Source organism: Symphalangus syndactylus, chromosome Y (assembly GCF_028878055.3).
Source record: "Symphalangus syndactylus isolate Jambi chromosome Y, NHGRI_mSymSyn1-v2.1_pri, whole genome shotgun sequence".
Lineage (NCBI taxonomy): Eukaryota > Metazoa > Chordata > Mammalia > Primates > Hylobatidae > Symphalangus > Symphalangus syndactylus.
Window position 1 is genome coordinate 7,855,889 of NC_072448.2, and position 16,330 is coordinate 7,872,218.

General features: G+C 53.5%; 1 protein-coding gene across 4 annotated transcripts in view; it reads right to left on the bottom strand.

Annotated features, from left to right (window-relative positions):
• Positions 1 to 5,197: 5,197 nt before the first annotated feature.
• LOC129475918 (P2Y purinoceptor 8) overlaps positions 5,198 to 16,330 on the bottom strand; it is an 82,336-nt gene continuing 71,203 nt past the window's right edge. For 2 of the 4 annotated variants that reach the window (XM_063635489.1, XM_055269677.2), the window contains exon 2: positions 5,198 to 9,759. In XM_063635489.1, coding sequence (XP_063491559.1) covers positions 8,656 to 9,735 — 1,080 coding nt within the window. In that variant the 5' untranslated portion in view covers positions 9,736 to 9,759 and the 3' untranslated portion in view covers positions 5,198 to 8,655. Of the gene's footprint in view, positions 9,760 to 12,064; positions 12,499 to 16,330 lie in introns of those variants that run through there. The other 2 variants (XR_010119802.1, XM_063635490.1) reach the window with 2 other exon arrangements.

Consider the following 16,330-nt stretch of genomic DNA (forward strand, 5'->3'; position numbering starts at 1 on the left):
TACAGGCACCTGCCATCACACCCGGCTAATTTTTGTATTTTTAGTAGAGATGGGGTTTCACTGTGTTGGCCAGGCTGGTCTCGAACTTCTGACCTCAGGTGATCCACCCGACTCAGCCTCCCAAAGTGCAGAGATTACAGGTGTGAGCCACCGGGCCCAGCTGCTGGTGAGATATTAAATCATAAAGAAAAATAGCAAAGGAAATTACAGTAATTCTCTATAGAAAATGAAGCCTGCCACTTCCTACACGTGTACAGGCAAAGCTGGAGAGTTTAGTGACCTAAAGTGGGGGTTGCTGGTAAATGTCACTCAAAACTCTGGGGCTTAAAACAGCAAAAATTAATTGTATTACAGCTCTGGAGGCCAGACATCTGAAATCAAGGAATAGGCAGGGCCACGCTCCCTCCGAAGGCTCTAGGGGAGGAAGCTTCCTGCCTCTCCCGGCTCCTGGGGGCTCCAGGCATCCCTGGGCTTGTGGCTGCATCGCTCCAGTCTCTGCATCCGTCTCCACATGGCCTTCTCCTCTGTGTCTGTGTCTCCTCTTCTGTCTCTTACAAGGACACGTGTCATTGGACTTAGGGTCCACCTTAATCCAGCATGATATCTTGAAATCATGAACTAATTGCACATGTAAGGACCCTATTTCCAAATAAGGTGCCGTTCACCAGGTGGACATATCTATGGGGAGGCATGAATCAACACGGTCCCCCATACCAGCATTCCAGAAGGAGTGCTAACCAGAGATGGGGTCCAGCAGCCTTTAACACGCCTCTGTTTATCCCTGTAAGTTCTCCATTACGGCCACATCATTGCAACCCCAGCAGGCAGAGCTTTAACTGCTCTGAAGCCCTGACTACTGCAGCCTCCTCAATATGTGCCCTTCAGTGACTTTCAGATTTTTCTTGGCTTTTTTTTTTTTTTTTTTTTTTTTTGTTAGACTGACTCTTGCTCTGTTGCCCAGACTGGAGTGCAGTGGCGCCATCTCGGCTCACTGCAACCTCCACCTCTCAGGTTCAAGTGACTCTCCTGCCTCAGCCTCCCAAGTATCTGGGACCGCCACCACGCCCAGCTAATTTTTTGTCTTTTTTAGTAGAGACGGGGTTTCTCCATGTTGGCCAGGCTGGTCTTGAACTCCCGACCTCAGGTGATCTGCCCACTTCAGCCTCCCAAAGTGCTGGAATTACAGGCATGAGCCACTGTGCCCGGCCGATGCCTGTTTGTTTGTTTTGTTTTGTTTTCTTTGTTTGTTTTTGAGACAGAGTCTCGCTCTGTCACCCAGGCTGGAGTGCAGACATGTGATCTGGGCTCACTGCAAGCTCTGCCTCCCGGGTTCATGCCATTCTCCTGCCTCAGCCTCCTGAGTAGCTGGGACTACAGGCACCCACCACCACACCCGGCTAATTTTTTTGTGTGTTTTTTAGTAGAGACAGGGTTTCACTATGTTAGCCAGGATGGTCTCGATCTCCTGACGTGATCTGCCCACCTCGGTCTCCCAAAGTGCTGGGATTACAGGCGTGAGCCACCGTGCCCGGCCAATGCCTGTTATTAATAAGCAACCCAGTCTATGGTATTCTGTGATAGCAGCCTGCAATGGACTAAGACATCTCATAGGAAGAGGAGAAGAGGAGCTGAAGACACAGACACACATGGAGGGATGACCCTGTGAGGACACAGGGAGAAGACAGCGTCTCCAAGCCCAGAAGACAGGCCTCAGGAGGAGCCAGCCCTGCCCACACCTTGACCTCAGACCTCCAGCCTCCAGGAACGTGGAAGAATCAACGTCTGTTGTCTAAGCTGTACAGCGTACAGGACTTTGCTATGGCAACTCCAGCAAACTCATCCACCCCGTCCCACCAGGCTGGGCTTCCTTCCTTAATGTTCTGTTTCGCATTGAGCCAGCATCGCATGGTTGGAGGTTCAAAGATTCTCAAATGTGTGCATGTGTGTGGGTTTTGTGTAATTCACTTGTCACCAACTGAGGAGAGATCCTACCTTCCAAGAAACAGCTGGCAATGTCTGAAGATATTTTTGGCCCTCACGTCTGGGGGTGTGCGTGCAGTGCAGGGGTGCTGCTCCCGTCTGGTGGGTGAGCCCAGGGTCTCTGCTCAACACCCTACAGTGCCCAGGACGGCCCCACCACAGACAGTCCTCCAGCCCCAGACGTCAGCTGTGCTGAGGTGGAGGAACCCTGAGTTAGCATGAGAGGGTTTGTCTATCTATCATCTATCTATGTATCTATGTTATCCATCATGTATCCAGCTATTCATCTATCATGTATCCATCTATCTTGTCTATGTATCTGTCTATCACCCTTTCATCTATTTAGCCGTAATATCTATGTATCTCTCTATCCATCCATGTATCTATCTATGTATGTATGTGTCTATCTATCCATCTATCTATGTATGTGTCTATCCATCTATCTATGTATGTATGTATCCGTCTAGCTATCATCTATATATCTATCCATCTATGTATGTATGTATGTATCTGTCTATCATCTATCAATCTATGTATCTATCCATCTATGTATGTATGTATCTATCATCCATCTATCCATCTATATATGTATGTATGTATCTGTCTATCATCTATCCATCTATGTATGTATGAATCTATCATCTGTCTATCCATCCATCTATGTATGTGTCTACCTATCATCTATCCATCCATCTATGTATGTATGTGTCTATCATCTATCTACCCATCTATCTATGTATGTGTCTATCATGTATCTATCCATGTATGTATGTATCTGTCTATCATCTATCTATCCATCTATGTATGTATGTATGTATGTATCTGTCTATCATCTATCTATCCATCTATGTATGTATCTATCATCTATCTATCCATCTATGTATGTATGTATCTGTCTTTCTATTATCTATCTATCCATCCATCTATGTATGTACGTATCTGTCTATCATCTATCTATCTATCCATCTGTATGTATGTACGTATCTATCATCTATCTATGTATCCATCTGTATGTATGTATGTATGTATGTATGTATCATCTATCTATGTATCTATCCATCTATGTATCTATGTATCAATCATTTATCTATCATCTCTCAGTCTATCCATCTATGTATCTATCATCTATGATTAGATATATCATCTACCAATCTACCATCTATCTATCATCTATCTATCTATTCTAACTATCATCTATCTGTTGTGTCTACCTACCTATCTCATCTATCATTTATACCCCCCTCTTTTGTTGTCTATGTATCTATATCCATCTGTGTATCCATTATCTACCTATCATCTCTATAGCTATCATTTATTATCTATCTTTCCATCCATTCTGTTTATCTATGTATCCATCTATCTATAGTCTGTATAACTATCCATTATCTATCTTCTATCCATCTTTCTATCTTTCCATCATCAATGTATTATCTATCTTCTATCCATCTATCCATCTATCTTTCCATCATCAATCTGTTATCCATCTATCTATCCATCTATCCATCATCTATATATTCATCTATCATCTATCAATCTATCATCTACCTATCATTCATCTATCTATCTATCTATCTATATCTATCTAATCATCTCCTATCATCCATTTATCAATCTATCATCTATCTACCCATGTATGTATCTATCCATCTATCATCTATCCATTTGTCTATCCATCTTTTTTTTTTTTTGAGACAGAGTCTCCCTCTGTCACCCAGACTGGAGTGCAGTGGTGCGATCTCAGCTCACTGCAATCTCCGCCTCCCGGGTTCAAGCGATTCTCCTGCCTCAGCCTCCCGAGTAGCTGGGATTACAGGCGCCCGCCACCATGCCCGGCTAATTTTTGTAGTTTTAGTAGAGACAGGGTTTCATCATGTTGGCCAGGCTGGTCTTAAACTCCTGACCTCGTGATCCACCTGCCTCTGCCTCCCAAAGTGCTGGGATTACAGGCGTGAGCCACCACACCCAGCCCCAGCCTCTAGAACTGTGAGCAAGCAATGCCTATTGTTTGTAAGCCACCCAGTTGATGGTTGTGATGGTTAATACCAAGTGTCAACGTGATTGGATTGAAGGATACAAGTACTGATCCTGGGTGTGTCTGTGAGGGTGTTGCCAGAGGAGATGAACATTTGAGTCAGTGGGCTGGGAAAGGCAGACCCCCCCCCCTTAATGTGGGTGAGCACCATCTAATCAACTGCCATCGAGGCTAGAATATAAGCAGGCAGAAAAATGTGAAAAGGAGAGATAGGCCTAGCCTCCCAGCCTACATCTTCCTCCCGTGCTGGACGCTTCCTGCCCTTGAACATCTGACTCCAAGTTCTTCAGTTTTGGGACTGGGACTGGCTCTCCTTGCTCCTCAGCCTGCAGATGGCCTATTGTGGGACCTTGTGATCCTGTGAGTTAATACTTAATAAACTTCCCTTTATTTATTTTTGAGACGGAGTCTCACTCTGTCACCCAGGCTGAAATGCAGTGGTGTGATCTCGGCTCACTGCAACTTCCGCCTCCCGGGTTCCAGCGATTCTCCTGCCTCAGCCTCCCAAGTAGCTGGGATTACAGGTGTGCACCACCACGCCCAGTCAATTTTTGTATTTTAAGTAGAGATGGGGTTTCACCATGTTGGTCAGGCTGGTCTTGAACTCCTGACCTCAGGTGATCCGCCTGCCTCGGCCTCCCAAAGTGCTGGGATTACAGGTGTGAGCCACTGTGCCCAGCCTGAAACTCTATCTATCTATCTATCTATCTATCATCTATCTATCTATTGATCTATCATCTATCTATCTATCTATCTATCTGTCTATCATCTATCTAATCTATCTACTATCTGTCTATCTAATCCATCTACTCTCTATCTGTCTGTCTGTCTGTCTAATCTATCTACTATCAATCTATCTAATCTATCTACTATCTATCTAATCTGTCTATCTAATCTATCTACTATCTATCTATCTATCTATGTATCTATCTATTCATTTATTTATCTGTCTATCCTATTCTGTCCCTCTAGAGATCTCTGAGTAATGCAATGGTGTTTTGTTTGTTTGTTTGTTTGTTTCCAGCAGGATAAACAGGCTAAGACAAGGAGCCTTGAAGAGGATAAGACATTGGATCCAGCATAAAATGTGATCTGTGTTTAAAATGCAAGTCCTGCAGAAATCAGAGACAGAAACACATTTGCCCTGTGCACTGGGAAAAAATAGAAGCAGCATCAAAGCTCATGTTTTTTTCTTACGTCTTATTTTTATTTTTTACAGAGATGGGGTCTCACTGTGTTGCCTAGGTTGGCCCTTGAACTCCCGAACTCAGTCAGTCCTCCCGGCTGAGCCTCCCAAAGTGCTGGGATTACCGGCATGAGCCGCCACGCCTTGATGGAGGCTGAGACTTTTTGGAATCCCTCCCTCTCTCCATGTCCTGCCAAGAACAGAAGAAAAGTTTTCCGTCTTAAAACACGTGTGTGAGTCAATAGACCTGTGTTATCTTTTCACTCAAAGCTCAGCCGGTGAACAGACTGAGTCAGCTTCCAGGAAACATCCGCGGCTGTAAGAGGGGGTGTCGGCTGCTCTCCATAGCCAAGTGTCTGCAAAAATCATCATAATGACAAAAAAAAAAAAAAAAAAATCGACACACTTTGCCTGATTGCGACGTCTTCATTTGCTGGGGGATGTCAGGGTTCTCGCACGTTGTCGAGGAAGGATATTGTCTCAGCTTCCTCTGACTCAAGCTCTCATTTTTGTTTACAAGGCAGTTTAGGGATCGTCCGTGCATTACTGTGAAGGTGCTACTCTGAGGTTTTTCACAGTTTTTTTTTTTTCCCTCATGAGACACACCCAAGGCCCACGCTCAGCACTTGCGGCGTGTGTTCCTGTGGGGTCTCTCGCTGACTGAGGACTTTCGGTCCTGGATGCTTCTGTAGCAGCTTTGCTTTCTAGGGTTCAGCTTTGGGACAGTCTAGAGAAGCAGGGGGTTAATTTTCCTCCTTCTGTGGAAGTTCTGGGTCTCTCACGCATCCTCCAGTTCCTTCTGGAGGTTCTAGGGGAGGGTCCTTCCTGCCTGTCCCAGCTCCTGGGGGCTCCAGGCGTCCCTGGGCTTGTGGCCACATCACTCCAGTCTCTGCCTCCATCTCCACGTGGCCTCCTGCTCCGTGTCTGTGTCTCCTCTTCTGTCTCTTAGAAGGACACCTGTCATTGGATTTAGGGCCCACCTTAATCCAGAATGATCCAATCTCAAGGTCCTTAACTTAATCGCATCTGCAAAGACCCTATTTCCAAATAAGGTCTTACAGACTCTGAGCATTAGGATATGGACAAATGTTTCTGGGGGCCACTATTCAATCCACTACAATTGTATCCAATTCCTTCTGGGACGCTCTAAGGGAGGGTCCTTCCTGCCTCTCCCAGCTCCTGGGGGCTCCAGGCATCCCTGGGCTTGTAGCCACATCACTCCAGTCTCTGCCTCCATCTCCACGTGGCCTCCTCCTCTGTGTCTGTGTCTCCTCTTCCATCTCTTAGAAGGACACTGGTCAGCCAGGCGCGGTGGCTCACGCTTGTAATCCCAGCACTTTGGGAGGCCGAGGCGGGCGGATCACGAGGTCAGGAGATCGAGACCACGGTGAAACCCCGTCTCTACTAAAAAATACAAAAAAATTAGCCGGGCGCGGTGGCGGGCGCCTGTAGTCCCAGCTACTCGGAGGCTGAGGCAGGAGAATGGCGTGAACCCGGGAGGCGGAGCTTGCAGTGAGCCGAGATTGCGCCACTGCACTCCAGTCCGGGAGACAGAGCGAGACTCTGTCTCAAAAAAAAAAAAAAAAAAAAAAAAAGAAGGACACTGGTCATGGCATTTAGGCTGCTTAATAATCCAGGACGATCTCATCTTCATATCCTTAAGTGATTACATATGCAAAGTTCCTTATTACCAAATAAAATCTATAATAATTTCAGGTTCTGGGCTTTAAAACAAGACATGTCTTTCTGGGGCAACTGTTCAGTGCACCACAATTATATCCAGTTCCCTCCAGAGACTTGAGGGGAGCAGCTCCTGGGGGCTCCAGGCATCCCTGGGCTTGTGGCAGCATCACTGCAGCCTCTGCCTCTGTCTTTATGTGGCCTCCTCCTCTGTGTGTGTGTCTCCTCTTCCGTCTCTCACAGGGACACTGGATGGGGTTCACTGTAAATGCAGGATGGCCTCGCCTTACTTCATTACATTTGTAAAGACCCGATTTTCAAATACGGTCCCATCCTGATGTTCCAGGTGGACACGGGTTTTGGGAATGATAATTCATTACAAAACCATCTCTGTTTTCCCGCCACAGTGATGACGGCAGGAAAGAGGCACCAACAGAGGACCTCTGAACAGCAGCTTCAGCCTCCATCAGCGTCCGCAGTGCACAGAAAGGGAGGGGCTGGGCATCCGAGGCCACTCACTGTGGAGACACAGAGACCCTGAACAGACAGGCAGCGTTCCCACTCCCACCTCCAGACTGGTCCTTCTCTCCCAAGAGAGCCTGGGATCCAATTGCACATGATGTTCCGACACCCCTGGGGAGTCAGAGCTCTTCTTTGCCCTGAACCAGCTCAGGTATTGGGGCTGGTACAGGCACATCCCGTGTGGAAGACAGACAAAGACACAGCCTGCTCACCACCCACACAGCACGGAGGGGGCTCAGCGGCTGATACCCCTGTAGGTTCCTGGGGTCCACACCTGCACCTGCTGCTCGGTCTCCAAACGGTCTCACGGGCAGGCCAGTTGGACTTGCCATGGCTGAGGCTGTCCGTGGGGGAAAAGGACGCAGAGAATGGGCAGGAGGTGGGGAACTCCCGAATCGAGCTGCACCCTTGGGTTGGCGTGGCCTGGGGGCCCGTCTCACGGAGCCTCCTTTCTACACCTGGGCCTCCCGTGGTCCTTGTCCTGAGTCACGGAGGCCTGAGTGTGTTCCAGGGACCCGATGGGACATCATTCCCTATCAGGGACTCACAGAAGCAGAATAGGGGTGGGGTCCCACCAAGCCGGGTCAGAACAACTGTGCCAAAAATCACGGTGGTCACCTCCAGGGTGGGGGTTGGGACGTGGCGGCGCGTGGGGAAGTGGGGACGCAGAGTAGCTGACTTGCTGGAGTCTCTGAAAGAAGAATTCCAAACACAGCAACTGCAATGCTCCTGAGTGAAATAAACAGAAATTTCGGTGTGCACCAAGCTACGGAGACCAGAACCTCTCGGGGGAGGATGGGGAAGGCCAGAACCACAGCTAAGCGACGATGTCAGCAAGGAGAAGAGCTGGGAATGGGGCTCGCAGGTCGCCCCGGGAGGATATCCAGAAACGGAGTCGGGGAGGCAGTGGGGCTGGTGGAATATCCACGCTCCGGTACGGACAGGTGTGAGAAGAGGTGTCCAAGGAGCTCGGGGGTGACACCCCGGCCCTACTAAAAAAATACAAAAATTAGCCGGGCAATGGTGGCACCCGCTGTCCCGTGGCACAGAGAGGCAGAGGCACCTTCTGCAGGATAACAAAGCGCCCTGTGCACCGCTGGGCCTCGCTTTTTTCTCTACCCTGAGTGAAGGCTGGAGACCCTTCCTCACCGGTGCCTCTGCAGTGCCTGGGAGAGATGCAGCTCTTCTCCCTGAACCTCTGGCACCGTGACCTCTCCATGCGCCCCTGGATCTCCAAGCTGCTCCCCCGCGGGACTCAGAACACGCTCTCCTGCCTCTGGAGGCCGGACCTGGGGGCCCCCTGCACCCCTTCGGGCTGCGCACCGGCCTCGGAGCGCACGGACGTGGTCCTGGCGGAGAAGAGGCTCTCGCGACGCGTGTCCAGGGGTTCTCCGGGCACCCGGCGGTAGCCCAAATACTCCCACAGGCGCAGCTGGAATTCCCGGGACGCAAAGTAATAGACAAACGGGTCCAGACAGTTGTTGAGGCAGCTGAGACACAGGGTGAGCTTGTACACGTGATAGTAGCTCTTGCCATAGAACAGGCGGCCCACGATGTGCGCCAGGAGCACGAAGTTGTTGGGGGCGAAGCAGGTGACAAACGACAGCAGGACCACTACGGCCAGGCCCACCGCGCGCCTCCGCTGCTCCCGGCCGTGCGCCTCCTCCGTGCGTAAAAGCTTGAGGATGGTGGCCGTGTAACAAGCCACGGTGACCACGAAAGGGATGAGGAACAGCAGGATGAAGATGGTGAAGAGGAACACGGCCCACATGGCCACGCTGGGGAGCATCGTCCACTTGAGCACGTCGAAGCAGGTGACGATACCCAGGGCGTGCACCGGGTAGGTGAGATCGGTGCGCGCCAGCGGGGACAGGGCGGTGAGGAGCAGCAGCCAGGTCCCTGCGCACGCGGCCACCGCGTAACGACGACGGCGCCAGCGCTTGGAGCTGAGCGGGTACAGCACCCCCAGGAAGCGCTCCACGCTGATGCATGTCATGGTGAGGATGCTGGAATACATGTTTGCGTAAAAGGCCACCGTCACCACGTTGCAAAGGAGCACCCCGAATACCCAGTGGTTGCGGTTGCAGTGGTAATAGATTTGGAAAGGCAGCACGCTGGCCAGCATCAGGTCCGTGACGCTCAGGTTGATCATGAAGATGACAGAAGGGGATCTGGGCCCGATGCGCCGGCACAGCACCCACAGGGAGAACAGGTTGCCCGGGATGCTGACCGCCGCCACCAGCGAGTACACCACGGGCAGGGCCACCGCGATCGCCGGGTTCCGAAGCATCTGCAGCGTCGCGTTGTCCGGGCCGGTGCTGTTGGGGACTTGCATCCTGGAGGGGTCCTCGCCCGGGATCTGCAAGGGAAGAGGGTGCACGGCTCAGGGGCGCAGGTGAGGGTCAGGGGCGCAGGGGAGGAGGTGGCTGCCGGGAGGGCTCCTGAGCGCCGCTCGCCCCGGGGTCCAAGGTGGGGGAAATGCTTTAGCAGGGGCCTCCCGTCTCCTCCATCCCTCCCTCCCTTGCTTCCTCCTTCCCTCTCCTCCTTCCGTCCCTCCCTCTCTGCTTCCTTTCTTCACCCTCTGTCGTTCTTTTCTTCTTTCCTCTCTTCTTCCCTTTCTGCTTCCTTCCTGCTCTCTCCCTTCCTTCTCTCCTTCCCTCCTACCTTCTCTTCTTCCCTCCTTCCTTCCTTCCCTCCCTCGGTCCCTTCCTTTCTTTTCTCCTCTCTCCCTCCCTTCTTCCCATCCTTCCTTCCCTCACTCACTCCCTCCCTTCCTTCTCTTTTTTCTTCCTTCCCTCCTTCCTTCCTTCCCTCCTTCCTTCTTTCCCTCCCTTCCTCCCTTTCCCCTTTCCTTCCTACCTTCCTTCTGTCTTTCCTCTTTCTCCTCTCCCCTTCCTTCCCTCCCTCCGTCTCTTCCCCCTTCCTCCCTTCCTTCCTCCCTCCCTCCTTTCCCTCCTTCCTTCCTCCCATCCTTCCTTCTCTTCCCTCCCTCCCTCCTTTGTTCCTTCCTTCCCTCCGTCTCTCTTTCCCCCTTCCTCCCTTCCTTCCTCCCTCCCTCCTTTCCTTCCTTCCTTCCTCCCTTCCTTCCTCTCTCCCTCCTTTCCTTCCTTCCTTCCTTCCCTCCCTCGTTCCCTTCCTTTCTTTTCTCCTCTCTCCCTCCCTTCTTCCCATCCTTCCTTCCCTCACTCACTCCCTCCCTTCCTTCTCTTTTTTCTTCCTTCCCTCCTTCCTTCTTTCCCTCCCTTCCTCCCTTTCTCCCTTCCTTCCTACCTTCCTTCTGTCTTTCCTCTTTCTCCTCTCTCCTTCCTTCCCTCCCTCCTTTCTTTCCTCCTTCCCTCCCATCCCTCCTCTTCCCTCCCTTCCTCCTTCATTCCTTCCCTCCCTCCGTCTCTTTCCCCCCTTCCTCCCTTCCTTCCTCCCTCCCTCCTTTCCCTCCTTCCTTCCTCCCATCCTTCCTTCTCTTCCCTCCCTTCCTCCTTCATTCCTTCCCTCCCTCAGTCTCTCTTTTCTCCCTTCCTCCCTTCCTCAATTCCTTCCTTCCTTCCTCCAATCCTTCCTTCCTCCAATCCTTCCTTCTCTTCCCTCCCTCCCTCCTTCGTTCCTTCCTTCCCTCCGTCTCTCTTTCCCCCCTTCCTCTCTTCCTTCCTCCCTCCCTCCTTTCCTTCCTTCCTTCCTCCCTCCCTCCCTTCTTCCCTCCCTCCCTTCCTTCTCTTCCCTCCCTCCCACCTTTCCTTCTCTTCTCTCCCTCCCTCCTTTGTTCCTTCCCTCCCTCCCTCTCTCTTTCCTCCCTTCCTTCCTCCCTCCCTCCTTCCTTTCCCTCCTTCCTTCCTCCCATCCTTCCTTCTCTTCCCTGCCTTCCTCCTTCATTCCTTCCCTCCCTCGTCTCTTTCCCCCCTTCCTCCCTTCCTCCCTTCCTTCCTCCCTCCCTCCTTTCCTTCCTTCCTCCCTCCCTCCTTTCCTTCCTTCCTTCCTTCCTCCCTCCCTCCCTCCCTTCCTCCCTCCCTCCCTTCCTTCCTCCCTCCCTCCCTTCCTCCCTTCCTCCCTTCCTCCTTCATTCCTTCCCTCCCTCATCTCTTTCCCCCCTTCCTCCCTTCCTTCCTCCCTCCCTCCCTTCCTTCCTCCCTCCCTCCCTTCCTTCCTCCCTCCCTCCTTTCCTTCCTCCCTCCCTCCTTTCCTTCCTCCCTTCCTTCCTCCCTTCCTTCCTTCCTTCCTCCCTCCCTTCCTTCCTTCCCTCCCCGCCCTCCCTCCGTCCCCTCCTTCCTTGGATCAGGGAGGTCACTGGAGACCTCAGCCCATGTCAGAGGCTGAGACTCTTAGAAGATCCACAGTGGGGCTTGTGGCTCCCCTGGGCAGGTTGAACGCGTTGTCATACAAACCCTCACCACTCACTCAGTGTCCCCCATGGATGGAAACCACAAAGCCACCGTCAGCCCCCAGGGTGGTCTTAATGGGAATTCTTGACACCCCAGGAGCATTAGTCTGGGTGTTAGTCCTTTCGTCTCAGGGACATCTGCCCACAAAGCATCTATCAGCAGAAAACACACAATCCGAGCGCCAGGAGAGCAACCCACAGCCTCCAAAGTCTTTCTAGCTTTTAACACCCATCTCAACCCACTGCTCCTCCCTGCTCTTTCTTCCTCCAGAGGAGACCTGTGACTTCTTACCAACTGCTGTACAAACAGCTTCCTCAGACTGGTTTTAAAATGGCCCAGAGTTTTCGTTTCGGTTTCAGGGAGAAGTTTTCTGCCCCTCCGGTACGTGTCCAGGTGTGAAAGCTACAGTTATGCACGTGTCAGCACCGCCCCCCACGGCCAGCTGGGCACCTCCAGCCACCTATGGCTTCAGGAGGAAAAGCAGACTCTTCCTTCTTGGGGTTCCGCTTGGTGTGGCCGTGGGGGACGTCTGGAAGGAGAGACGCTTTAGCCGTGAACTGGAGATGAAAAAGTGCCTGTCAAAGGGACACTATTTTTATTTTGAGAATGTAAAGTGAAGAGAGCTGGAAACAGGGGTGCCCTGGAATTGCTCTTCTGTTTTTGTTTGTTTTATAGAGATGGGATCTTGCTTTGCTGCCCAGGCTGGAGGGCAGTGGTGCAAATGTAATTCAGTGCAGCCTCCAACGCCTGGCCTCAAGCTATCCTCCTGCCTCAGCCTCCCAAAGCGTTGGGATTACAGGCGTGAGCCACCACACGTGGGCTGGAATTTGTTGCTTTAGTTCTCCAGGTAGGCAGCTGTGCCTGGCACACACTTAAACATGTGCTGTTGAAAGTCCTAAATGGTGGCCTCACCCAGCCACCCTCATGTCTGTACCTGTGTGGTCTGAGGATCCAGCAAGCAGCCTCTTCACAGCCAGATCTGTTGCAATTTCGAGTCTGTCCCCTGTGGCCACCGGGCAGCCCCCAGGGCAGACAGACAGACAGGACTGCTGAGCAACACGGATGATTAATCAAGAAATTACCTCTAACTGAAGCCAGCTGCCCTGACACAGGAGGCACTGGCTTGCGGTTTGGGCCCCGCCGAGGCTCAAGGGGAAGGATGGAAATTTTAGAAAATCAGCACAATGGTCGTTCTTGGCGGTGTGTGGCCTGCAGAGGCGGCTTCTCCAGAAATATCTGGGCACTGAATTGTCTGAAGCAACACACCGACCACAGGTGGGCACTCACGGGCTCTAGGTGGGACCCTCCTCTCCTGTCCCCTCCCCTCTCTCCTCTCTCCCCTCCTCTCTCTCCTCTCTCCCCTCCCCTCTCTCCTCTCTCCCCTCCCCTCTCTCCTCTCTCCCCTCCCCTCTCTCCTCTCTCCCCTCCCCTCTCTCCTCTCTCCCCTCCCCTCTCTCCTCTCTCCCCTCCCCTCTCTCCTCTCTCCCCTCCCCTCTCTCCTCTCTCCCCTCCCCTCTCTCTCCTCTCTCCCCTCCCCTCTCTCCTCTCTCCCCTCCCCTCTCTCCTCTCTCCCCTCCCCTCTCTCCTCTCTCCCCTCCCCTCTCTCCTCTCTCCCCTCCCTCTCTCTCCCTCCCTCTCTCTCCCTCTCTCTCCCCTCCCCTCTCTCCTCTCTCCCCTCCCCTCTCTCCTCTCTCCCCTCCCCTCTCTCTCCTCTCTCCCCTCCCCTCTCTCCTCTCTCCCCTCCCTTCTCTCCTCTCTCCCCTCCCCTCTCTCCTCTCTCCCCTCCCCTCTCTCCTCTCTCCCCTCCCCTCTCTCCTCTCTCCCCTCCCCTCTCTCCTCTCTCCTCTCTCCTCTCTCCTCTCTCCTCTCTCCTCTCCCCTCCCCTCTCTCCTCTCTCCCCTCCCCTCTCTCCTCTCTCCCCTCCCCTCTCTCCTCTCTCCCCTCCCTTCTCTCCTCTCTCCTCTCTCCTCTCTCCTCTCTCCTCTCTCCTCTCTCTCCTCTCTCCTCTCCCCTCCCCTCTCTCCCCTCCCCTCTCTCCTCTCTCCCCTCCCCTCTCTCCTCTCTCCCCTCCCCTCTCTCCTCTCTCCCCTCCCCTCTCTCTCCTCTCTCCCCTCCCCTCTCTCCTCTCTCCTCTCTCCTCTCTCCTCTCTCCTCTCTCCTCTCCCCTCCCCTCTCTCCCCTCCCCTCTCTCCTCTCTCCCCTCCCCTCTCTCCTCTCTCCTCTCTCCTCTCTCTCCTCTCTCCTCTCCCCTCCCCTCTCTCCCCTCCCCTCTCTCCTCTCTCCCCTCCCCTCTCTCCTCTCTCCCCTCCCCTCTCTCCTCTCTCCCCTCCCCTCTCTCTCCTCTCTCCCCTCCCCTCTCTCCTCTCTCCTCTCTCCTCTCTCTCCTCTCCCCTCCCCTCTCTCTCCCCTCCCGTCTCTCCTCTCTCCCCTCCCCTCTCTCCTCTCTCCTCTCTCTCCTCTCTCCTCTCCCCTCCCCTCTGTCTCCCCTCCCCTCTCTCCTCTCTCCCCTCCCTTCTCTCCTCTCTCCCCTCCCGTCTCTCCTCTCTCCCCTCCCCTCTCTCTCCCCTCCCCTCTCTCCTCTCTCCCCTCTCCTCTCTCCTCCCTCCCCTCCCTCCTCTCTCCCCTCTCCTCTCTCCTCCCTCCCCTCCCTCCTCTCTCCCTTCCCCTCCCCTCTCTCCCCTCCCCTCTCTCTCCTCCCGTCTCTCCCCTCCCCTCTCTCCCCTCCCCTCTCTCCCCTCCCCTCTCTCTCCTCCCCTTTCTCCTCTCTCCCCTCCCCTCTCTCTCCTCTCTCCTCTCTCCCCTCCCCTCTCTCCTCTCTCCCCTCCCCTCTCTCCTCTCTCCCCTCCCCTCTCTCCTCTCTCCCCTCTCTCCCCTCCCCTCTCTCCCCTCCCCTCTCTCCCCTCCCCTCTCTCCCCTCCTCTCTCTCCCCTCCCCTCTCTCTCCTCCCCTTTCTCCTCTCTCCCCTCCCCTCTCTCTCCTCTCTCCTCTCTCCCCTCCCCTCTCTCCTCTCTCCCCTCCCCTCTCTCCTCTCTCCCCTCCCCTCTCTCCTCTCTCCCCTCCCCTCTCTCCTCTCTCCCCTCCCCTCTCTCCTCTCTCCCCTCCCCTCTCTCTCTTCTCTCCTCTCTCCTCTCTCGTCTCTCCCCTCCCCCTCTCGTCTCTCCCCTCCCCTCTCTCCTCTTTCCCCTCCCCTGTCTCCTCTCTCCCCTCCCCTCTCTCCTCTCTCCCCTCCCCTCTCTCCTCTCTCCCCTCCCCTCTCTCCTCTCTCCCCTCCCCTCTCTCCTCTCTCCCCTCCCCTCTCTCCTCTCTCCCCTCCCCTCTCTCCTCTCTCCCCTCCCCTCTCTCCTCTCTCCCCTCCCCTCTCTCTCTTCTCTCCTCTCTCCTCTCTCCCCTCCCCTTTCTCCTTTCTCCCCTCCTGTCTCTCTCCCCTCTCCCTCTCCTCTCTCCCCTCCTCTCTCTCCTTTCTCCCCTCCCCTCTCTCCTTTCTCCTCTCTCCTCTCTCCCCTCTTCCCTCTCCCTTCTCTGCTCTCCCCTCTCCCCTCTCCCCTCTCCCCTCTCCCCTCTCCCCTCTCCCCTCTCCCCTTTCCTTTTTTCTTTTTGCAGTCTGTCATCCAGGCTGGAGTCCGATGGCACAATCTTGGCTCACTGCAACCTCTGCCTCCTGAGTTCAAGCGATTCTCCTGCCTCAGCCTCCCGAGTAGCTGGGATTACAGGCGTGCACCACCACACCTGGCTGATTTTTGTATTTTGAGTAGAGACAGGGTTTCACTGTGTTGGCCAGGCTGGTCTTGAATTCCTGACCTCAGGTGATCCACCAGCCCTGGCCTCCCAAAGTGCTGGGATGACAGGCGAGAGCCACTGCACCTGGCCAGGTTGGACCCTTTTTCTTACGCTTTGCAGGAAAATGCACACCTGTCTGGCAGCAATGCATCCAGGAATGTTTCTCGTCTGTTGAGGGTCTGTGTGTATCTCCCCCAGCCCTCTCACTTATTTCTTCTTAAAACAGCTTTACCAGCTGGGCGCGGTGGCTCACACCTGTCATCCCAGCACTTTGGGAGGCCGAGGTGGGTGGATCATGAGGTCAGGAGATCAAGACCATCCTGGCTAACACAGTGAAACCCCGTCTCTACTAAAAACAAACAAACAAACAAACCAAAAAAAATTAGCCGGGTGTGTTGGCAGGCGCCTGTGGTCCCAGCTACTCGGGAGGCTGAGGCAGGAGAATGGCACGAACCCGGGAGGCGGAGCTTGCAGTGAGCCGAGATCGCACCACTGCCCTCCATCCAGCCTGGGCAACAGAGCAAGACTGTGTCTCAAAACAAAACAAAACAGACAAAGAAAAAAACAGCTTTACCAAGATGTGAGTTACATACCATAAGCTTTCACTCATTCATACAGTTCAATGGTATTTGATATATTCACAGATGTGCAAACAACACCATAATGCAATTCCAGAACCATTTTCCTCCCTAAACAAAACTCAGAACCTGGCCGGGCAGCATGGCTCACACCCGTAATCCCAGCACTCTGGGAGGCCGAGGCGGGTGGATCACCTGAGGT